General features: G+C 38.4%; 1 protein-coding gene and 1 non-coding gene across 3 annotated transcripts; both read right to left on the reverse strand.

Moving 5' to 3' along the window:
• Positions 1-134: 134 nt before the first annotated feature.
• On the reverse strand, positions 135-12,345 carry LOC127624247 (translation initiation factor eIF-2B subunit delta-like). 2 transcript variants are annotated; one of them, XM_052098981.1, is made up of 13 exons: positions 12,294-12,345; positions 11,774-11,811; positions 5,870-6,035; positions 5,383-5,580; positions 5,108-5,190; positions 4,399-4,490; positions 2,426-2,540; positions 2,216-2,292; positions 1,972-2,074; positions 1,761-1,888; positions 1,167-1,344; positions 551-731; positions 135-431 (listed from the first exon to the last, which is right to left on the reverse strand). In XM_052098981.1, the coding sequence occupies exons 1-13, from the start codon at positions 12,340-12,342 to the stop codon at positions 232-234; spliced, it is 1,608 nt and encodes a 535-aa protein (XP_051954941.1). In that variant the 5' UTR covers positions 12,343-12,345; the 3' UTR covers positions 135-231. The 2 variants fall into 2 exon arrangements, with proteins under 2 accessions (XP_051954941.1, XP_051954942.1); XM_052098982.1 differs by lacking the exon at positions 11,774-11,811 and having other exon boundaries at positions 12,294-12,334.
• Positions 12,346-13,813: 1,468 nt separating this feature from the next.
• Positions 13,814-13,896, reverse strand: trnal-uag (transfer RNA leucine (anticodon UAG)). The gene has a single exon. It is a non-coding gene; the product is annotated as a tRNA-Leu (tRNA).
• Between the last annotated feature and the right edge of the window lie 10,711 nt (positions 13,897-24,607).

The following is a 24,607-nucleotide window of genomic DNA, read 5'->3' on the forward strand; positions in this document are numbered from 1 at the left end:
TCATAAGATGGATTGAAAAAGACTAATTTGTGGGATCCTGGAATTGGACCAGTTATACAATTTTAAATTAAGCGTTTTAAAGGATCTTGCCAGTGAGGAAATAAACAGAGGCTTTGTTTGAAAAGCTTTTCCATTTCATTAGATATGTTTATTTCATGCCAGAAGCCCTGTGTGCACAGACTCTTTTATGTGCAGATGCAAGAGTGAAGCAGAACGGCTTTCATCTGCTCTTCACTGATCGACACTCTTGACTCGCAGTACCACAGGCACAGAGGTGCAAGGGATCATGCCCAAGTCAGTGATCACAAGGTCAACAAAGTCTGGTGGTGTTACGTCATACACTAAGTTCAGAAGCCCCAGCGATTTAACAGTCTGCCAGTTTTCAAGGTGGGTGTTCCCATTTCGGGTCACAATCAAGTCATCAGGGTCATCTGTAAAAAATGCATTCTGGTTTACTTAAACATATTTTTTGCAACTGGCTATAAATGTTGAATTCACTAGGTCTACCAAAAATAATAAGTACCAAACAAGCTATATGTGACCGTGTTACCTAGCTCATTGGATACAAAGGAGTCAGTCTGCACTCGTTCACAGAACTTGTAGGTCTCGCAGCAGACCAGCACTGGTACGTTGTAGGCCTTTGCTACCAGGGCGATTTGGGAAGTTCCCACACGTGACATGACATAGCCATTGGCAAGGAGTGCATGTGCACCAAGAAATACCTTGGATACCTGGAAATAAAGAATCCAAGTTCATATTCAGCATTCCTGGATACACTTTAAATGACAGCAAAAGTGCCAGATAACTCTACTGCATGTACAGTATATCTACATTGTATAGATAATAAAAAAAAAAATCTAGAGTATTGTTATTGACAGTAAGATAAGCAGACAATGACAACAGAGTTGATTTTTTTTAAAAGTTTCCTTAATCATAGCACTGCAGTTGTGAGTTAATGTGTATTTTTAATTATAGCTTTAGTTCTCAAGTAGCATTCTTAGCTACAGCTGCTTCTATCACACACATGATCAATACTTTGAAGTCACAAACACTTTGTTACAAGACACTTTGTTAAGAAATCACCTTTTAAAACCAAATGTTTAAACTGCTACAATGAGCTAAAAATACATTGTGCTTGCAAAATCCCATTCAAAAGAAAGACTCACTTCAGGCAGAATGTAAGACAAGGCAGATATGAGCACATAAGTACACTGGATGCCTCTCTTCACCAGACGCCTAAGCGCCTCTCTGCCCTCCAGTCTGGGCCGACTGTCCACAACTATGACTCTAAACTTCCTCTGCTTCTCAAAAGCTTCACACAAAATGTGATTGACAAGTGAAGAGCTGTAGAAAGACACAAGAAAACTCAAGGAGTAATAAATGGCTAGTTCACCTAAAAACCAAAGTTCTCCCATCATTTACTAACACTCTGCTTTCTCTCGTGGAACACAAAAGGGGATTGACAGCCTCAATCACCATTTACTGTCACGGTATGAAAAAATATGAAATTAAAATGAATGGTGACTGAACATTTTGTCCAATATCTCCTTTTGTGTTCCAAGAAAACGGTCATATGGTTTTGAAAAGAAATGAGGGCGGAGTAAAAGATCACAGAAATTCAAGTCTTGGGTAAACTATCCTTTAAAAGGAAATTATCTGTAAAACCAAGCATTGAAGGACTGTCATGATAATGCAAAAAGATCTAATGAAGTGAGTGCAAATATTGAAATTATTTATTGGGATAAATTGAAAAATCTTACCATCCATAAACTAGAATGATGTCTCCATTACTTATCTTCTCAATAGCATATTTAGAAATGGCTTGGGATGCCAAAATTATCTTCTCATTTATGTAACTATCGATACATGTTTGCAGCTTTCTTTTTGCCTGTTCATAAAGAATAGCTTTTAGTATCTTAATTCAATTATACTGCAAACATTTCCAAAGTAGTAACCTCTGAAAACTCTTACCTCCTCTTCTTTGCATTGACTGGGAATACTGGAAATTTCCTTCTTGATGTACTTTATTGCATTTCCCATGCTTGCTGATAAGGGGCGACACTGGCTAAGAAAACTGTAGAGGTAATGAGAATTGGCAATGTCTGTCAAACATCTGCTTCCATCATGTAAAATGTAAGATCAGAGGCCAAATGAAATACATTTAGGCTACATCTGAGCTTCTGCTGTATCAATTTTCATGAGAAAGAATGTGAACCTGATATACGGCGACAGCTTGTATACAAGGTCCCTTGACAACTCCTCATTTGGAGGTGTGCTATAGTCTTGGATAACCTGTAATGAAATGTATAAAAAAAATTTAAACATTAATACAAGAAGTTCCAAGTTACACTCAATCAGAGACCAATCATCAGACAATCTGTCACTATTTCCAAAAGAATAAAATGCAGATGGTGTAATTAAGTACCTGTTTAAAGGCATGTAGAAGGGCCACAGATCGGGCATTGGATCCAGCTATAATGCCCTGAGAGTACTGCAGGCCCAGTCGAACAATGGATGGGTGAATAACTGTGGCAGGGATGCTGCAAGTTAAACCCGACAAAAATAAATAAAATCAACCACTTAAGTAATTATGGGTATACAGTACATATTCAATATCCATTTACATTTATGCATTTGGCAGACGCTTTTATCCAAAGCGATTTACAGTGCACTTATTACAAGGACAATCCACCCTGGAGCAACCTGGAGTTAAGTGCATTTTGCACAAAAGATTTATAGGTCTTCTGCAGTTGTTATTTCCCTTTCTCACTCACACATCACATTAAAGGGAGTTCACCCAATAATGAAAATTCTCTCATCAATTACTCACCCTCATGCCATCCCAGATGTGTATGTCTATCCTCTGTAGAACACAAAGCTTTTTAGAAGAATATCTCAGCTCACAATGCAATTGAATGGTGATTAGACCATTGTAGCTTCAAAACTCACAAAGAAAACAAAGTAATCGATAAGACTCCAGTGGTTAAATCCATATCTTAAGAAGCTATGTAATTGGTATGGGTGAGAAACAGATCAACATTTAAGTCCTTTTTTTAACCACAAATCTCCACTTTCACTTTTACATCTGAAAGTCACATGTGGTGCATGTTTAGTTTCACTTTCACATCTGAAAGTGAAGGTTAAAGTGGAGATTTAGAGTAAAAAAAGGACTTAAATATTGCTCTGTTTCTCACCCACACCTATTATATAGCTTCTGAGTATATGGATTTAAAAACTGGAGTCATATGGATTACTTCTATGTTTCCTTTATGTGATTTTTGGAGCTACAAAGTTCTGATCACCATTCACTTCCATTGTATAGACCTACAGAGCGGAGATATTTTTCTTTGTGATCTGCTGAAGAAAGAAATTCATAAGATGCGTCCCAAACACCACACTTCTGCACTATTTTACACCATTTTGAAATGTAATAATGCGAGTAGTATGTTTACACTGAAAATGCTTATGTATTGCGTTATGTAAAATGTGTGTATTAGGAGTACCCGGACGATGCACTTCACAACAGTCAAAACGGAGTGTGGAATGTTGGACACTTTGTGCAATCAGTGTATGCGGCTTGCCGTACATAGCGGAAGGGGGCGGAGTTACTGGCAGCGATGGTGATCTGGTAAAACAATTGTAAATAATGGAGAAAATGACAACTAGTGAAACTTCTGTGAAGACAACATCTTACAAAAGTGAGTTAAATACATTATCACCATACCATGCTGTGTGAATATGTATACTATTGAGATATAAGTGTTGAACTGAGGATGGATATTGCACTAAAGATAGCAGCAACACAACGCTTGGGTATGAAACATCACTTCCGTCAGCTGTTAAACACTGAAAGCTTCAGTGTAGTAAAAAAACATTATGTGTTCAATTTGGGACAATACCACACTTTAAAAATTCACACACTACGTGGCTAGGTGCATAGAACATTTTGTAAGTGCATAGTCAACATTTGTGACACAGCTATACACATCTAGAATGGCATATTTTGGAATGGAAATAAAATGAGTTGCAATCACTGTTTTATGATGACATAACAGGGACAGCACTCTTTAAAAATAGTGCTTATAAAATTATTTTTTTTTTGCCATAAACATTCAATATAGCACAAGATTATGGTAAAGTTTTTATTAAAGCTGAAGTGTGTAACTTCTGCGCCACTAGTGCCACTGAATGGAATTGCAAAAATAATCAAATTAAACATAACAAAGCAAAAATAAATAAGTCCTCAGTTGATCAAACCAACAGATAGTCCCACCCCCCATTCACACCATTGGTGAAATCAGTGTTGTCTTTCGAGACTGGTCGCTCAAAACAAAAGCACCACATTGTTGCAAGACAATGTCATAACTAATGGAGAGGACAATACATTGCTTAAAATACCTGATTTGTTGGGTGGGAGGGGCTTTTCGGCTATATTGGTGTAAATGGGAGAACAGGTTGACCTTGTAGCCATAGTCTGACCTAAGAGGGACCTAAAAAGAAAGAAGTTAACAACAGCATTTTGTGTGAATATTGTGTTCAATCAGGGACAAAAGTTCTGGAGGTAACATCCTCCCTCCTCAGGTCAAGAGCTGAGGCTGGAATAGAATACTGAGCATTAAGACACGAATGATGTGCACAAGTGAAGTGAGGACTAACACAGGACTTTGAAAGCTCTATGCTAGTGTTATGGTCTACAGCTAACACATATCTCTATACAACACCTACTTCACCCACATACATATGACATCTAGTTCCTCACATGAAACACAATGAAATTAAAATCTTCACAATGAAATAATCTCTTTTATACTTTGCTTTGGTATAAAAGCAAAGGATAATCAATAACGTTCACCAAAACAAATTACAAAACAAGAGAAAAACTGAATACACTGCACGCAAATGTGTGGAGCCAGACCTTGACTCCAGTTATATTTAAACAGCAACCATGCCCTGACTTCTGTAAAACATGGGAAGTGAAGGACCTGGGTTAAATAGGCTGTAAAAAGGATCTCAGAGAACACCTGGATAATCCATCAACTGGCTGTAATCAGACTACAGGCAAAGGAGAATATTTTATTGTAAATACTACTGTATTGATTTATCTCACCTGCTGTCTCTCAAGCTTTTTAGCAAACTTTTTCACTGCAGCAGGGTCGTCCACTTGAATGTGCTCCGGTAACCTTTTCACCACTAACAGAAGAAAAGGAAAATTAAATCTCTACCAGCATATGAAATTATCACCCAATATCAGCCAAATATTGTGCCAAAGTGGCAGACTACCTGTAAAGCGTCTCAGATTTAAATTTGATGAGTGCACAAGCACTTTTACTAGAAATGTTATTATGACACCCTGGACTACTCTTATACGAAATGTTGAATTACCTGGTTGAAGCTCACTGATGGAGGCTTTAGGCTTGCCAGAGGATGACTGCTGGCCTGGTTCTTTCTTGCCCTGTTTTGGTACCCGATCTGAGTCTTGCCGTGCCCGGCTCTCCACTCGCAGCTCCGCTTTGGGCTTTGCTGGCTTCTCTGCAGCCGTAGGAGATTCAGACACAGATACACTTACAGTCGCAGGAGCTGCTGCAGAGATCAAAGGGACAAAGAATTAAAAAGCACCCCAAAATAGATTTGCTGTAGAGAATAACATATTCATTAGCTGTAAAGGGTAAAACCAGTTTTAACCACAGTTCTGGCTGTTTATCAATTAAGGAACACTATAAACTTTAGGCCTGTTTGCTTTCTACAGAGCATGTATTTTATTGTTTTACATCATATTTTGATTTTACAGCCATCCCAACTGTACTTGTTGACAGTTGGGTAGATATTGATAATGATCAGGTTACAGAAAAGCTATTAAGCACTGAAGTACCTTTATGTGCTGGGCTCTGTGTGATGGGTTTTGATGGAGTTGGAACAGATGGATTCTCTTTCTCCTTTTCTGGAGGACCCTTGTCATCTTTTTTGTTCTTTTTCTGTTGCTTCTTCTCTTTCCTAAGACGCTGCTTTTCTTGTTTCGTCAACTCCTTTCCTTCAATCTTTAAATAGAAGAGACAAGTCAGAGTTTGAAATGTTTCAAACATAGAGCTGTTTCAATTTACACTAATGTTTTGAAAGATTAATTAATGAGTGACTTAATAGAAAGCGCTAATTAAAGCAGTGTCTATAAACCTAGTGACAGAGCATTTTGTGCATCACAGACACCGGAGTCCACGAAGTGTGTGTGTGTGTAAAAGGAATAATGCACCAAAAAACCTCTCATCTTTTACTCACCTTCATGTCATCCCAGATGTGTATGACTTTCTTCTGCTGAACACAAACAAAGATTTTTAGAAGGATATCTCAGCTTGTAGGTCCATACAATGCAAGTGAATGGTGACCAGAGCTTTAAAGCTCCAAAAAGCACATAAAAGGCCGAATAAAAGTAATCCATAAATCTCTAGTGATTTAATCCAGGGGCTGGTTACATACAACTTTTTTAGACTAGTTTTACTAGTTAGTTGTAAAAATGTTGGTCTTATCTTTTTCAGTCAGTTGTATAAAAACTTAGATCAGTCTAATTTAAGGCCAAAATGTAAGAAAGCACACCCCTAGGCTAACTTGTGTTTACATTCCATGTTGACAACTGTCGGTTGAGCCAGTGGGGGCTTAATTTGAGCGCTGAAAGGGGCTTGAGTTGAGATTTTGTTAAAGACTTTGACTTTTACGATGGTAACAAAATGTCTTGTGTTTTGGGTTTGGGTTAAAATCACTAAATTTGTTCATTAGAATCAATTTTGAAGCATTATATTCCTCTAACAAGCTAATATTTTCAGCAAATGAAAACTGAATGAGCGTCCACTGTCGGCCATTCTTTTTTAAGCTGTTCAGTGTCTTATCTTTCCCACAATTCAATAGGAATTAGACTGTCTTACTAAAGACAACTGTGAGTTTGTTTTATGCAACAGGCTTTCTATGGCATCTTTAGCTAGTCAGCCTAATTGTTAGATGAAGTCTTAAGTTTATGGCTATGTTTATGCAAACGGCCCCTGGTCTTCAAAAGCGATTCAACTGATTTAGATGAGAACAGACCAAAAAATAACTCCTGTTTCACAGTACATCTTAACATCAGCAGTCTACTTGACGATCATGATTTCAAGCACTTACACATTCTATAGCACCATCTAGCACTCTGTGTGTGCTTCAAGCACTAGGAAGTGTAATCATCTTAAAATCATGATCATGCCTAGAGACTGCAATGGTAGGAGCGAAAAGGGAATTATATTTTGGTCTGTTCTTACCCGAAACTGATTGGATCGGTTCAGAAGACATGGCTTTCATCACTGGAGTCTTATGGATTACTTTTATGATGGCTTTATATGCTTTTTGGAGCTTCAACATTGGTCACCATTCACTTGCATTGTATGGACCTACAGCGCTGGAAGATCCTTCAAAAATATTAGTTTATGTTCGGCAGAAGAAAGTCATACACATCTGGGATGGCATGAGGGTGAGTAAATGTTGAGAGAACGTATGTAACCTTGGTTCCCTGACATGAAGAGAAAGAGACATTGTGTCACTAAGCTGATGCTTTGGGCAGTGTCCTTCTACACAACCTAGTTGAAACCTTTCTACAATAACAGCAGTATTGGCTATGGTGTTTAAGCCCTGCCTATTTAGGTGCAAAGCTGACCGGTATAAAAGCGGGCACGCAAACACCATTCCTCAGAATTTTCTGACTGAGGGACAAAAAGCGCATCTCTTGCACTTCAAAAAACTCTAAGTCCATAGTGCGGCCAGCTTGGTCTCGTTCCCTTCATCTCAGGGAACCCAGGTTACATACGTAACCGAGAAATGTCCTTGCAATTCAATACAGTTGACATTGCGTCACTAAGATGACGCTACGGGGAACAGATTCCCATCATGCCACACTACATGACATAACCTTCCCAGAGAGGAAACGTGATGCCACAGTCCCGCGGGACGGCGACTGACATGAGTATGCCGCAAGTGAATGACCCTCATGGTAAGCCAGGAGGAGAATACTCAGAATATATATATGAACTATTGTCTTATAGTATGAATTAAACTCTTTGTGATCCCAGTAGGGAAGGAACTTTATTTGAAATGAAAGTGCCTATGACTTTTGGGAAATAAAACGGTCTGAATGCAGGCGGTTGTGTAAAAAGACAGGAAGACCGTACTTAAAAAGAGGGGCATAAGTATTTGTTTGGCCAATGAAATAGCAAGTGCTCTAGAGAGAGATGACTTGCTATGAGAGAGACGTTACATCAAGGTTGTAAAACCTTGCAAATGTGTTTTGAGAAGACCATCCTGCAGCAAAACATATGTCTTTTTAGGACACACCGTTTCTCCATGCCCATGAAGAGGCCATGCCCCTGGTTGAGTGTACTTTAACACAATTCGCACTCTGCAACTCCTAATCCAGGGTGATCACATCAACAATCCAGTGAGAAAGTCTTTGCTTGGAGATGGACTTTCCTTTTGTGCGTCCTCCATAGTACACAAAGTGCTGGTCAGACAATCTGATTTGGCGGGTGCGCTCAAAGTATATGTGTAGCATTTGCAAAGGGCATAACAAATGCAAGGACTGTTCCTCATCTGAATTAAATGGAGGGTAAAAGGCTTGAAGGTGAACCACCTGCTTTCTGAAGGGTGTGGTTAGAACCTTAGGCACATAGCCTTTCCTAGGTTTGACAGTGGTTTTGAAAGACCCGGTCCAAACTCCAGACATGAATTGTCAACTGACAGTGCTTGCAAATCACCAACCCATATTACTGAGGCCGAAGCCAGCAGTAATGCGGTCTTAAGAGAAAGCATGCAAAATTCAACATAGCCCAGATGCTCGAAGGGAGGCCCTACGAGTGCTTTTAGGACCAAAGTTAGGTCCCAATTCGGGACTGTAGCAGGCAAGGGGGATTTAGCTGCCCCACCCCCTTAAGGAATTTTATGATTTAATCATGTTTTCCTATAGAGGTGCCAGCTTCAGGTGCGTGATACACAGATATAGTCACAACATAAACTTTGAGCATTGACGGAGTGAACCCTGCGTCCAATTGCTCTTAAAGAAATATACAAATTTCAGGTATGAGGCAGTACACTGGGTCTTTACCATATGAAAAGCACCAATTAGTGAACACATTCCATTTCAGTGCGTAAAGACGTCTTGTGGACGGTGTTCTAGCATGTAAAATTGTTTTCATAACCGAATGAGCGAATTCTGCCTTGTTCACTGTGCTCCAATCAAAGGCCATAAATGTAGGCTTCACAACTCTGGCTGGTGATGCCAAATCATGCCTTGTGTTTGAGAGAGAAGGTCTCTCCTCAGCTGTATTTCCTATGGAGTTCCGTCCAGTATTTCTACCATCACCAGAAACCAGGACTGATTGGGCCATTTCATTTAACTCGGACTTTGCTGATGACAGAATGAAGGAAGCACACCGGTGCTGGATGCATCTGTGTAAATGCATACTTGTGTTTCACCAGCCATATGTGGGCCAGCGCGTCCTTATATATGCCACTACTGTTGTGTTGTCCGAATGAATCAGAATGTGGTGATTCGCGATGACGGAATGAAAAGCTCTCAAAGCTAGAAAGACAGCAAGTAGCTCTAGGCAGTTGACATGCCACACCTGTTTCGCACCTGTCCATGTGTTGAAAGTCGGGTGTCCATCACACACCGCCCCAACCTGTGCTGGATGCAGCTGTGGTCGGCATTTTCCTTCTGAAAATTTGAGCCAGCTTAACACCTACCTTGGTAGAAGGCCAGTGCTGTCCATAGTGCAAGAGCAGCCAGACAGCGGCGAGTCACTGTGATGCGCATGCACCCGAGGCTCCAGGCGCAATGTGGAACATTGCTTGAGCCAGTACTGGAGAGGTCTTATGTGAGATCTAACGGCATGGCGGCGGATGCTGCTGTCATGAAACCTAGCATTCTCTGGAATTACTTCAGTGGTAATGTTTTTCCAGTTTCAACTGAGACAGACACTGAAGATTGGTCTGTACATGCTCGTTTGTGAGGTGTGCACGTATGCTCACAGAGTTGAGACAAACTCCTAAAAAAGGAGATATACAGTCTGGGGAAAAGTATGCTCGTTCATCCAGAAGCAAGTCTCAGTGTTCGCTCAGTAGTGCCTCTGATTGGCGATTGGTTATTTCTAGCCAAGGTAATTCAAAACACTCACACAGTGAGCCAGAGACCGACTTTAAATTGATATGAAGTTCCATCGACAAAAAAAATAAAATAAATAAATAATAAAAATAAATTAAAAAAAATCGCTGAGGTGGCTGTCTTTGTTTGAGCAACGGCTTGCATGGCTTTACCGGCGGCGACATTTGATGGCGCTGAGGCTGCAGGCATGCGGTTATTAGCCGGGCGCTGACCCGAGACAGAGTGGGTGCGAGGCGGCTGTGATGAAGTACTGCTCCATTTTGGCATAAAACCGCTGAGAATGCTTTTCCAGCTAGTGTGGATATCAGTCTTGATGAACGGGGCGTAATTTCCACACACTGCTACTCGCTGGGCAGAGATGTGCCGCTACCGCCTCTTCCACAGAGGGAAGTTGGACATAACCCTTGTCGCTCCCGTGGTCCACTTTAGTGAGAAGAGTGTAATCGCTGTGCGAGCGAGCTGAACAGGGCAGATCTGTGGAACACAGTCCCTTGACGGCATCTGGACAGCAAGAACCATTCAACAAGGCAAGATTTTTCAGGTTCCTCAGGAGGAGACCAATCGAGACCGAGCTCTTCGACTTCCCTTAAAATGATGCGACGGGGAAGGGGCTGCAACGTCCTCTATTGACCACTCACCAGATGCATATAGAGACATAACATCATCCCCAGCATCAGAACCAGTTGTGGGCTCCTGCAGAGGGCCGAAGCTCGTCACGCACATAATGTATCAGCAAAGACGCAGTATATGGAGATTGAGGGGATCACAGGGTGTGTGCCGGCACAAGGTCCACCTCAAATTCATCCTGCTCGACCTCACAGAACCACCATGCCTCCTCGTGTGATCCCTCGGGTGTCACAGAAGACGTGGATGGAAGGGAGCAGGAAGCTAAATCGACCCTCGAGGGCGATTCGCAAGTGAAGCGTCTTGAGACTCATGCCCGCACAGTGAGGGCAGTCTGTCTCTAAGTGAGCTGTCTCCGCATGGGCGCGACCCAGACAATGAATGCAGCTGTCAAGCTGATCTGACGTTGGGACGTGTCATATATATATATATATATATATATATATATATATATATATATATATATATATAAAAACACTCACACAAACACAATATCATAATAGCTTATATGGATACAGAACTCCTGCCAAAGTCACAAGGGTAATCATAATGCTAAAGCGGCCTGTTCACAGCAAAGCGTCAAGCGGCAAGGTGGAGTAAATGTGTTGTGCATGTCGACAGTTAAGTAGTAGAAGGCTTCTAGATCAGAGATGAATCGCTGTCTTGAAGGGAGAAAATTCTGAGGAATGGTGTTTGCGCACCCACTTTTACACCGGTCAGCTTCGTGCCTATGGGGGGGGGGGTCGTGTATAAGGACACTCCACATAGTGACGCAATGTCAAGTGTACTGAATGATAAAGGAACTTTTATTTTTGGGTGAACTATACCTTTAAGCTGATTCACAATGTGGATATAATGGCCAAAAGGCAGTTCACCGAGTTGAGACACCACCGTAGTGACAGAGTATGATAATAAATTATTTCGAAAAAGCACCATATATATTCTTTAATGATACAGAATTAAAATAAAGAAATGGCATACCTTCGCTCGTGTAATTTCTTGCAACTTGACATCTCCATCTATTACAAATAATAAACAGATATTTTAAGACGCATTCAAAGTCAAATTTGCTCTCCGTTTTGTAACAGAAGATATTAAACCCGAATTTACAGACAGAAGACACTGACAGTTTCAAAGATGATGGAAAACATTTTACATACAGATTTTGCAGTTTTATTTAATCATGCTAGTTCACACGATATTTCCCAAACTAAGGTGCAATGCTGCTCAGCGATTAAACTAGCAAACATATTACTTACACGTGCAAATAAGAGGAAAATACGGGATCGTGTACATAAAGTTAGCCTTCAATGCGAGTTTAACAATCAAAACACTGCATGATGTAATTTCCATTGCACATATGTCAAGTCAGCAGTGCCATGACGGTAGGAGTTTAACTAGCTGCAAATCTAGCTCTCTGTTAACGACTTCAGTGGATTTGTTATGTGCACTTTTAAAGCACTAACCGCATATGTTTAAAGTGTAATTCTGCATTGTTTACCTGTAGCATGGTTGATGCTGTCAGTCTGCCTTCCATCCGAGTCGGCCATGTTTCATTACTTCGTGACTTGTCGCTGGTAAATTGTTGCGGAAAGCCGGTCGAAGGGAATTACACTGCCCTCTAGCGATGGAGGAGATTTTTTTATTTTCTATTCTTGTATGCACTGCGTTTGGCTGGTAAAGGAATTCCTCCCCAAAATGAAATTTACTCACCCTCATGACATCCCAGATGTGTATGACTTTCGTTCTTCTGCAGAACATACAAAATATTTTAGAAGAATATCTCAGCTCTGTAGGTCCATAAAATACAACTGAATGTACCTAGCCAAAACTTTAAAGCTAAAAAAATGCAGCAAAACGTAATCCAGAGGTTAAATTAATACCTTCTGGAGCGATATAAAAGCTGTGTGTGAACAGAGCAATACTTAAGTCCCTTTTTACTGTAAATCTCCACTTTCAAGTTCACTTCCACCTTCTTCTTCTTTTGTTTTTTGGTAATTTGGATTCCTTATGCATATCATCACGTACTGGTCGAGGCTGGTCAAAGGTAGGAATTAATAGTAAAAAGGACTTAAATATTGATCTGTTTCTCACCCACACCACTTCTGAACACATGGATTTAACAACTAAATTGCATGGATTACTTTTATGTGCTTCCACCATGCACTTGCATTGAATGGACCTACAGAGCTTAATGTTTCTTATAAAAAAATTATTTGTGCTCTGCCGCAGAACAAGTCATACACGTCTGGGATGTCATGGAGGTGAGTTGACGAGAGAATTTTCATTTTTGGGTGAATTGTTCCTTTTACACGATCTGCGCGGTAAACTTGCATTGTGACCTCTCTCAATATAATTACAAATGCAGCCACCGGGTGGCAATATTTCACCATAGAAAAACAGCTCAGGCAACCACATATAGTTTACATACATAATAAGGGCTATGGTTTGTACAGATGCAGTTTTGGTGCGATTAAAGATAAAGCAATAAAAGTTGGTCCATGCGCTAAAAAAAGAAAGTGCAAATACCAACGTAAAATAACACTGTGATGGGCTGGTAACTCTTAGGCATTCCATGTGGATGCATCGTGAAGTTGGTGAAGAGAATGGGCCCAGGGTGAGCAGAGCTGTGATGTTGGTAAGTTTCGTTAGTTTCGATTTGTGTAACATTTGGTCACTACTTTATTACCATAAATATATTTGTGTTATTTAGTTTTTATGTTTCCTCTATTATTCTAAAATGTGGGGACATAACTCTACTAAATAGGTCCGTCCAAATGTGTGACTGGTACTAGTGTATAAATTGTAAGATTGTGCAGCTATTACTCAAATAGCGAACTATTACTAATTAGCCGTGCGTCATATATTTATGTTCTGATTCCGATATATTAATATTTCTAGCATGTGTTATACATGGTTTGTTAAGTGGATGGGGCTGAACATGTGAAGGGACATGTCATTCGTTACATTGATTTTAAACGTTCACAAAACAATTTAATCTGGCAGAAATTAAAATATTGTTGTCAGAAGTGGGATTCGAACCCACGCCTCCAGAGGAGACTGCGACCTAAACGCAGCGCCTTAGACCGCTCGGCCATCCTGACATACTTTCTGTGTGAAATGTGAACATTATTTAGATGCGTACTTTTAGACTATTTTTTTTTAAACATTTCAGTACCCACGAAGGATGCACCTCATGCATCCTCTGAATTCCCGTGAAAGCTTCGAAGGCTGTATTCAAGTGTCCTACTCGCTTTCTTTTATGAAACGAGACAGCCAGACGTGCTCATTACTTTTACAGTCTTTAGTCTGCTGGTCAAATTATTGTAAGTGCTACGACTCCAGAGAAAAAAACAGCTGCAGAGACTAGAAATTAGTCATATGGTTTTATTATATATAAAGTTTATGTATAGGCTAACGTTTAAATATAATGTTTGCCCATGCCACAGTCACAGATGCTTTCGACAACAACATAAACAATTTCCACTTGCATCCAGTTTGTACAAATTAATCAATTAAAGTGCTTACTGATTACAGTAATACATTTAAAATAAAAGGTTGGTAGGCAATTGTACAGCACCCTGAATTAATTTGGGAAAATGTGCAACTATAACCCTGAAAGTATAACAATAACACTTAATATACTTGACATTTGATAACATGTGACTGATCAGGTCAAGTTTATTTATAGAGCATTTAAAAAAAACAGGACTTGAACCAAAGTGCTTTACATTAAGAAATATAGTAATAACCTTGATAAAAAAAACAATGAGAATACATTATTAAATGGATTAACATATTCACTTGGCAGCATTTTCTGTGAAGTTATGTTCAATCTTTAGAGAGTTGTCACATGCCGTTAAAAAAAAAAGTTGATTTCCTGGTAATTTCCTCCTAGTAATCACAGCACATCTGTGCAAGAATACCAGCAAGGACCATGGATGTGATGTAGCTTTACTCCATAAAGCATCCAGTATGTCATATTAAACACCTTGTAGTAGTATTTAAGCTGTATGCAGTATGTATCGTGCACAGTAAGGACAGTGTCTGTATGCATGAATTAACCAGATGACCATTTACATTTATCAGAAATGTGTTGCATATTACCATAGCACACACCATGCAGTGCAACGCAATGTGCAAGACTTGTTTACCATTTTCACAGTGCCCATTTAATTTTCATTAGTTTTTTTGACTCATTATTAGGTAAGCTAAAACACTTTTAGAACTACATTCTGAATATAGCCACCAATGACTACATGAAGCAAAGCAAATTCTACCCATAGGAATTTTGTTGATAAAGCATAACCAGAAGTTCATCCACCTGGAAAAGAAGTCCCACCTCAATAGGGCAAGATCGAGAAACATGTTTTATACAGAAGAGATCTTGTAAGTGACTGAACAAAAAAATCTGCTTTACAATTCTCCTATTTCTGCTTTAAAACCCTTCTGTATGATTGTCTGATTGGCTCTCATATAAGTGCATTACTGTTAGTAACAATATCATCCTTATGCCAAGATTCTCCTTTAATATCCTGACCATTTTAATCTGTATTTCTGGCATCCAACCATGTTCCAGTTTAACTTTGTGATCTCAGATGTAACAAATATCACACTTAATTTTTTGGGATGCTTGCTGCTTTCCTTAGAAATTATTGAGGGTTGGCTGAAACACTGCACATATTATGTTACCATTCAGCTAAGTGTCTGTGAAGTGTTTTTTATAAAATAGTTTATACACTTATGTAATGAAACTAGTTCAATGTTTATTTCTTGTTACAGTGGCCAATGTATGATAAGCTACTCCAGTGACTGAATGATTATAATTGAATATTATTATTATTATATTGAATGATTATTATGAGTGAGTATTGTTATGATGAAAATGAAAACAAGATTTTGAAAGTAGTTTATTGAAATTGAAACAATAGAAAAAAACTTTTTCGGAGAACATTTAAAGCACAAAAAAGCAAAGATCTATTAAATAACTCTCTTCTAATCTTTTCGGTCAGATGTGTTGGATGTATTCACGACGCAGTAGCTGGTTGAAGGGGACCAAACCTCGCAGAAACACCTGACTTGGTTCCATTTGACCAGCCACAGCAAGGCGTGCTGCTTCAAAAAGTCTTATGTTCACATTATTCAGCAATTCATTCTTGATGCTTACCTGTTAAGAAGAAAAAAACAAAAAAGAAAGTAATTCAAACTCTGCTACAACACTAGTCACAAAGTCTAACATTGTCAATTCCTGACTGAACAATTGCATGTACTGATTGGTTGGGACATAGAATAGCCTTTGCCACCCTCTTTAGGAAACCCCATAAGGTTTGCAACTCCCAGAAGGATTATGGAGTGAGGGACAGCTGTACTCTGTCAATCTGCCCTGGCTGTTCAGTACAAATGGCTCAGTGAGAGATGATCAGGGTGTGGAGCCCCCCGTGCGTGTGCATACGGCTAGCCAACTCACACAAACAACACCTGATCCATGACCCAGTCAATGTGTGTGGCTAATTTGTCCTAAATCAGTTCAAGATAATTTATTCAAATACTGTGTACTGTATACATACAAACAAACATATATAAAGCTATGCAGACTTTAGTGTAAAAGTACACTGTTTGAATCATTTTCAATCAATCATGATTGTTTTATATTTTTGCGTTTGCATGCGGTGGTCAAAGAACGGTGATGGATTCCCCCTGAAACCACACACTTCCTTACATTCCATAACCTGAGGATTCATATGGGCATATAAGGAAGCATGTCTTCACAAGGGGCAAAGTTCATGGGCATTGCAATAAAAAGAAAGAAAATTGCACAGGTCATACAGAGAAGAGTTTATATTACTTGGGTATATTGCAATGTCTTATAATATATTTACCTGCTTTGTGTAACTATATTAAGTTATATATAAATGCATGTAACTATACAAGTCCACAAGTCACTGTAAAATGTTATATTAATCTAAAGAGGAACTTGAAATATTGACCATAAAGCTGGTGTCGATGATGAACATAGACATAGTGGAACGTTAGCTCATCTTTGCATTAAACTTTTTTGGGAAGGAGAAAAAAAATCATTGCCCTTGACAAAAAAAAAACAAACATTAAAATGTACATTCTCTTTAAAATTATATATTTTACTGAAAATAATAATTTACCTTTGTTGCTTGTTCTTTTCTCCTTTGCATTATCACATTTTGGTCTTGACTTTTAATTTGATGCCGATTGTCAAAGGGCTCGTAGACAAGGCATTGCAAGGAAGCTTAGATGAGGTAAGCCAACCAAAGAGGAAATCCAGTCAAGCCGGAGAAGACTAGCAGCCACAAACATCTTTCTCACATTTAAATAGGCCTGAAGGTTTCTTATTCTGCCATGTGGTAAGCCTGACACAAACAAACTGCCCCTTTTTACTTCTCTTTGATACAGCTTGATATACAGTAGATCAAAGACAAGTTTTGACACCTCAGGTGAAAGCCCAGTAGTACGCTCATAAATCTATTTCCTTTCACAGAACCATTTCCAGTTAAATGTCGGAGGTGTAAAATTCGCCATTTGCTGCCTTTTAAAACAGTGAGATGTCACCCAACATCTCTGTCCAAATTAAAATAGAGCTGTTTATGTATATAGATAAACTAACAATGAATAGAAACAATGTAATTTTCAGAGCAAAAATAACTTTAAATACTTTAAATAACTATAAAAACTTCAGGTTTTTCACATCGGATGCATGACAGACTTTAGTAACTGCGTATTAATTCTGAAATAATTTTATGGATTTTTAATCTCAACTGGTAAACCTCACCAATTAAATAAAATGGAATATGTAGAGACTTTAAAACAATGAAATGCAAAAATCAATAAATAACATACTTCCATAAGTTGCAATGGATAATGTTTCTGAATTAGGAAAATGCTAAGACTATTCCATTTCTCCAATTTGTTTGCTCCTAGAAATCCACTCCCTAACCAGATAGACAAAGCAACCCTATCTACCAACAAATCAATACTCTCTGCAACGTTATCTTTCCTCATCTTCCAAGTACTACAGTTTATCGTCCTCTTTGCATGACGGGTGGATTCTGCCCAGACACGGCCACATGCACCCGGCCTTTTCAAGCTCTCTGCCTCCCTTATACTCCCCCCTCTGCCCCTGTGGCCTCCCACCTGTTGGTGTCCTTTAGAAGCCAGGGCCTCTCCAATGCCTGCTGTCCAACCCAATCAGACCTGTGACAGGGGAGAGGGAGCCTGTGAAATCACACCTCACAGCTGTTCATACTGGCCTCGAGACACCCTACACCCAATGCTACCCATTTTACACCTAATTTCAATGGATAGGGCAAGAGAGGACAAGACAGGAACCAGAATGCAACTATGGGCGGGTAACTTCTTTACACTAGCGGGTTAGCAGTCACACTGAAGCAAGCTGGTAATACCCCAGTCTAGGTTTTGGTAAGCCTGGGGGCTTCAGGCTCAGAGCTGGAAAGATTTGTGATCAAGATTCTTCTATTTACTTTTAATACAAATACTGTGTTAAATGAGTGATGTTTAAATTAATGGTTCTCAACTGATTTTGCTTCAGGAATTTGACATGTTGCTACAGAATGTTTCCGCTACCCTGAGATCAACCTCATTCTGTAGAGTTACAGACAAGTTAATGATTTAACACATTTGTATCAATTCAAATGTGTTTACCTTTTCCTGTGCTGTGACTGATTGCAGGTTGTGTGAGCAGTCTCATAGTCTCATCTCTCTCATCGTGCACCTATTTTTTATTTTGTTTGAGGGTGCACCAAGGTCAGCCACAGCAACTCCAATATAATTTTTTATATTTTTTTATATTTAACAATAAAGGCACCAAGACAATATTACAAACATCTCAACTAAGCTGAGACAACATAATTGTAATGGATGGGGAAATTAGAAAAAAAGAAGACTAACTTTGCAAACCAAATGGGTTTACAAAGGTTGTTGGGGTTTGGGTAAGGATGTAAGGTTAAAAAAATTTGAATTCCTGTTGACTGTGCTATAGTCATGCGTGCCAATCCATTCACAATCACTTCCAACTTTGGCCACTGTGGGCAGTAATATGAATTTCAGTGAGCACAGTCTGATTTCAGTGTAACAACTTTTGACATACATTCACCAAACTCACAGTGAGGTCAGTCTACATTGGACATCAAGTGGCAAACTAAAACATCCACCTAGTAAATAAATCATAATAATACATTTCAATGTTTCATTTTAAGGACATTTTTGTTTATAATATTTATTGGGGCAATAATTCGCCCCACACAATCCATTGTTGTTAGCACAAGCCATGTTTATCTTGTTGCAAGTAAACTGTATTTAATATAGTCTGGTTTCTTTTTGCCTACATTTACATTTACATTTATGCATTTGGCAGAGCCCTAACAGAGCCCTTATTACCGGGACAATCCCCCCGGAGCAACCTGGAGTTAAGTGCCTTGCTCAAGGACACAATGATGGTGGCTGTGGGGATAGAACCAGCCTAGTTTTTTTCTTCATGGTTTTCAGCAATGATGGCATGGTACACAAATATCCATGTTGACACTTGTCTAATTTAGCTAGCTTCTACCAAGTGACACATTAATTTGCGGCATAATAACGTAAAGTTTGATTGGACGCACAACCATTGATGTCAGCAAAAAAAGATATGGGAAGTGTTTTTTTCCTCTTGAGAATTATATGGATAGTTGCATTTAATAATTTGCATTTAGCAACTTTTTTCCCTGCTGTCCATGATCCATTTGGAACTGATATGTGACCCATTCGTTGGTAATGACCCAGCAGGTGTAAACCACTGCACTATATGACGCTATATTACACAACAATGACATGCAAAGGCCAAGCTAGAAAGCATTTGTAGGGTAGGTTTGGTTGAATGTAACAATAATTTAAGATCAGAGATGCTACACAAAGGCTGTCTAGTCCTGTGTATGATTGATCCAGGATCTGGAGAGTTAAGAAGATCACACTAACCCTTATGTCCTGGTCACCTAAAGACACTTCCTTCAATATCTATAAATTAAGTCATCTCAGTAGCAGAATTTGTTTATAAATAAATAAATAACAAACAATCAAGGGTTGTAATAATTATCATAGTTAACATGAAATAACATTGAACAATACTTTTACAGCACTTACTAAGTTATTGTTATTGTTTTTAACAATAAGCGTTACATACATTAACAGTTAATGCATTATAAACTGATATGAACAAACAACAAGCAATTATATATGTATAAATTAACATTAACAAAGATTCAAAATGCTGTAAACATATTGTTCATTGTTAGTTAGTCAAGTCTAAATTGTTAACTTGAAAAAAGAAAAACAGGTTTAAAAAGAAGCTTTTAAAATGGTTTTCTTTATTTTACATAATTTCGAATTGTAAAAATCAGTGAGCTATATTAATAATTCATTTTATATACAAAGTTGCATATCTCTTATTAGTTTTTTTTTTTAAGTATGTTTATTCACTATCCATAATGTCCACAAAATTTCAAGACTGTCAAAAGCTCAGAATAAACCATGCACGATCTTTCAGAATAACCCCGACCTAGTTCTATAGAGGAAACAGGAGTGGTCTGGGTATAATTCTCCCCTGCAACAAGCATGCCAGTACCCATGATGTCAGCACCTGTGATCTAAAAGAAGCCCAGGCAACAGGAGACCCAACCCTTTTCACAGAGACCCTGGTCCAGAGATGAGGCTTACTCTGAAACCAAATACTCTGCACCCTTTTAAAAGTGTGTGGCTACCACAAACAGTCCACACTATTGCTCCACTCGGGGATAGCACCATGCATGTTTGACAATTACTATTTCCTGTGGCTGCACATGACAGTAACAAATTAAACATGTCCATCTGGATTGTGACAACATATGCTATCGGTTTGAACTACAGGTCATTACACAGCTGTCACTGTCTCCTATATTTTTGCTTATTAAGCTAGGAATTTTCTGTAATTCCCCATCAATCTAAATTGATCACTTTTATAAAGAGGCAAAACCAAATCCATTCGAGAAATTAATGACGATCATGATCAGTTGTCATTTTCAGTAGCTAATCCCGCATGGAAGCTGTGTAACAATTGCAAGCGTGTGTATTTAATGTATTATAGAAACAATAGAGAGCAAGTGCTCACTGGGGTCAACAGCACAAAAACAACAACAAAAAAAACAAAGAGACAGCTTTGAATCTGCAACCGTAGCTTTATTTTTAGCCCCGGAATAGACACGCTGGGTCCCAGAGTGCTAATGACTTTGTTCCTCTCTGTCACTAACATTTGGCCAACAGCATCCCGGTTTATTTTTCCAGAGGCTACAATGTAATTTTTCAGGGAGTGCAATTCAAACAGCTGATTCCCAGTCCTGCTATAGGGCCCAGACACATTCTCTGAGGAGCACTTTTTAAGTTACATAATTTCTGCTAAAATTAAACTATACAGCTAAAACCATAAAAGGTTTTAATTTTTGTTTGGAGCCCTCCACTACAAAGTAAACTATATATATATATACATTTTTTTTTTGACAGTTTATGTGTTCATGTTTCTTCCTTGTAGCTGGAGTCCTCGGTCTAAGCTTTTATGATAGATCAAGGCAAAAAAAAAAAGGCTTGATCTCATATTCTATTTTAAAAACTGTCATAAAAGTTATAAATGGCTTGGTCTATTTATTAATCAATCTGAAAAAAGCAGACTGAAGGTTTAGATAAACACGTTAGGTTTAAAGGAAAAGTTCACAAAATTCTGTCATTTACTCACCTTTGGAAGTTTGTTCCAAACCAGTATGCCCTACAAGAATTTCAGTCTATTTCTCACACAAACACTGTTGTATGACTTCAGAAGACTTGGAATATAGCGCACTTTTGAATACACCACTTTTGAGATAATTTCATTGTGCTTTGTATCTCTTTGAAGCTTGCCAGACCCAATCCTTATTCACTAAAAAGAGTAGCCAGGATTTTCTTTAAAAATTCCTCTTTCGTGTTCCAAAGGAAGGGAGTCATACAGGTGTGAAACGACACAAGAGTGAGTAAAAAAATGACAGAATTAAAATCTTTAGGGTAACTGTTTCTTAAAGAGACTCTACATTGGCCAAAGTAGTTTCTTTTCAAGAAAGATTTTTTTACACTCAAACCTTTTTTGTTTTTGCATATGATTCATTGGAATATTATTTCACACGAGTATCTTGTTTAATGTGAAATTGATCAAAAGTCATTTTAATGTGAAGTTGGTTAAGGCCCAGCACAATTTTTCAGCTTTAAATGTTTTGTCCTTCCTTAGAGATGACAGTTGCTCCCACTGAGGTTGTCACAGCTGTCTCTGAGAGTCTGCTGCAGCTCTGTGAAGCATTGGAATAGAAAAGGTCAAAGGAGACTTGCATTTCTGTAGATGTTAAAACAGGTGCTGGTCATCATCTTTTTCCCTGCCCCACAAACTTATTCTGGAATAAAGATGTCAATACGTATAACAATGTTTGTCTGCTAGTGATTTAATGGATGGAAATTAATTTGCCATTTCCCATGAGTAAAAGCAAAGAAGCTGGTACACTGATGTGCCCAAAATGGCTTGAATTTATTCTCACCAAAGAAGTGACATTTCAAAGAGGCTCTTCAAAACTGTATTTTTTCTTTCAAAGTTTTTGGCTTGTAAATGTTTTGGGTGTTATACTGTTAAATTATTTGTAGCCATACTAGGCTACAATTTTAGTAATTAGCTTGATAATATTAAGTAGTAGAACAAATGGTGGTATGGCAGGAAATGTACCTCTGACCACAGCCACCATGTCACTCCATTCGCATGTGAGTTTCTCCTGTACTGACGGACCCCCCAGCATGAGTTCTTTAATGCACACTTTATAATAAAAGATAAATAAAGCTTACCTTACACTTCACAGCAGGTGCACTAAAGGTCAAATTATATATTATCAAACATATAATGTGGTGTTTAATGACTGCTTATGATAGATATGATGCAATCACTAATGCACTTGCCGGCTTTGTGCACCGCCATACTGTTTACATGCAATACAACTTGGGATTCGGAGTTCGTGTTAGAAGCATAGAAGGTTCTAAAAGCCCAGCCCTTCCAATTTCTCAGGACAAGAAGTGGTTAGAATGAGTGAAGGCGGGAATGAGAGAAGGCTCGAGTGGACTGGCAAGTTTCTATATTCTTTGTTTGACGTCAGAAAACATGGCCACATCTCTGCATCAAAACAGTGCACTCCAACGTTAACGGCTTTAAACTTTTATTAAGTGATTGTTTGAATGTTTGTAACATATAAAAATAAAGATTTTGTGATGTTGAAAATACTCTTTGAGTAGCTGGTTCAAAATGGCAACTGCTTCTGTCCCTTGTTTCCTGGTAAACAGCTGCTTCAGTCCATCTTTTGCTGGTAAACATCAGCAGAAATGCAGATCAAACCGGTTTGATCGTACGCATCTGAGCCCAGCCTTGTGTAATCACACTGGTTTGATCCTACGTGCGAAAGGGTTAAAAGAACTACATGAAAAGGGCAGGGTGTCAAAATGGTAGATGTGTTGGTTCAGCTGGTATGAGCACATCACACACTAAAAAATGTGGGTGATGATTAAATGACTGTGTGAACATTGGTGGTCTGGGTAAATAGTGTTTAATGGGTCAAAACAGGGATAATCACTCTGAATGACACAAGAACAAAGGAAAATAGGTGTGTGAAACTAAAGGATTCTACATTTACTGGCTATACTTACAAAACATTAGTCTTTCAACAGCGGCTTCAATGGGGAAACAAAATTGTTTAATATAAGAAGAGCACTCCAGTCTGTTTGAGGTGTGGTCATATCAATGTTATGAAACTGTGAACAATTTACAATAATCAATAGTGATAATTAATGGTATGTACTCTTGTTGATGACCTATTATTCTGGGCATCAGGGTTTTCTTGATGTCACTCAGGTATCAGAATCAGAATGCTTACACATGCAAGGAATTTATCTTGGTGACAGGAGCTTCCAGCACACAAACAATACAACAACAAGACAGAGATAATAATAGAAAATCCATTCAATCCCAACATGATTTGAGAATTTTCCAAAGAGCATCTTGAGTGAACTTTATATTAACTTCACAAATTGTATTAGTGACCTAGAAATAATGCAGAATCTTAAATATTTCTTTTTCATTTCATATCCTAACGTTTCTTTCCTCTATTTTTATTTTTCCAAAAAAGCATTCTATTTATTTCAAGATTTCAATTTGAATTACATGTGCACTGTCTATCTCTAAAGTTCTCTTCAAGGGATAGTTCACCCAAAATTTTTAATTCTCTCATCATTTACTCACCCTCATGCCATCCCAGATGTGTACAACATTCTTTTATTTGCTGAACACGAATGAAAAAAAAAAAAAAAAAAATATATAAATATATAGGCCTATATATATATATATATATATATATCAGCTCTGTAGGTCCATACAATGCAATTGAATGGTGGCCAGAACCCCACATGGGGTTAGAAACAGATTATTCCCATTCTTTGTGCATATCGCCACCTACTGGTCAGGGCTGGTTAAAGGTAAGATTTATAATTAAAAAGGACTTAAAGGTTGATCTGTTTCTCACCCACACCTATCATATCACTTCTAAATACATGGATTTAGCCAGTGGAACCTTACAGATTATTTTTATGCTGCATCTCTGTGATTTTTTGAGATTCTGGAGTTCCCCATATTTTCTATTTTTCAAAAAAAAAATATTTGTGTTCAGCAGAAAAAAAAGAAAGTTATACACATCTGGGATGTCATGAGTG

The sequence above is a fragment of the Xyrauchen texanus genome, chromosome 30 (assembly GCF_025860055.1).
Source record: "Xyrauchen texanus isolate HMW12.3.18 chromosome 30, RBS_HiC_50CHRs, whole genome shotgun sequence".
NCBI classification, from domain to species: Eukaryota; Metazoa; Chordata; class Actinopteri; order Cypriniformes; family Catostomidae; genus Xyrauchen; species Xyrauchen texanus.

Bases quoted from the DNA above. Each gene is read 5' to 3' on its own strand.
- LOC127624247 (XM_052098981.1), bottom strand. From the start codon at position 12,342: ATGGCCGACTCGGATGGAAGGCAGACTGACAGCATCAACCATGCTACA. The intron at 5,581-5,869 runs GTACTTCAGTGC...TGATCTCTGCAG, and splicing joins ACAGAGCCCAGCACATAAAG to CAGCTCCTGCGACTGTAAGT. The intron at 5,191-5,382 runs GTAATTCAACAT...TTCTTCTGTTAG, and splicing joins CATCAGTGAGCTTCAACCAG to TGGTGAAAAGGTTACCGGAG.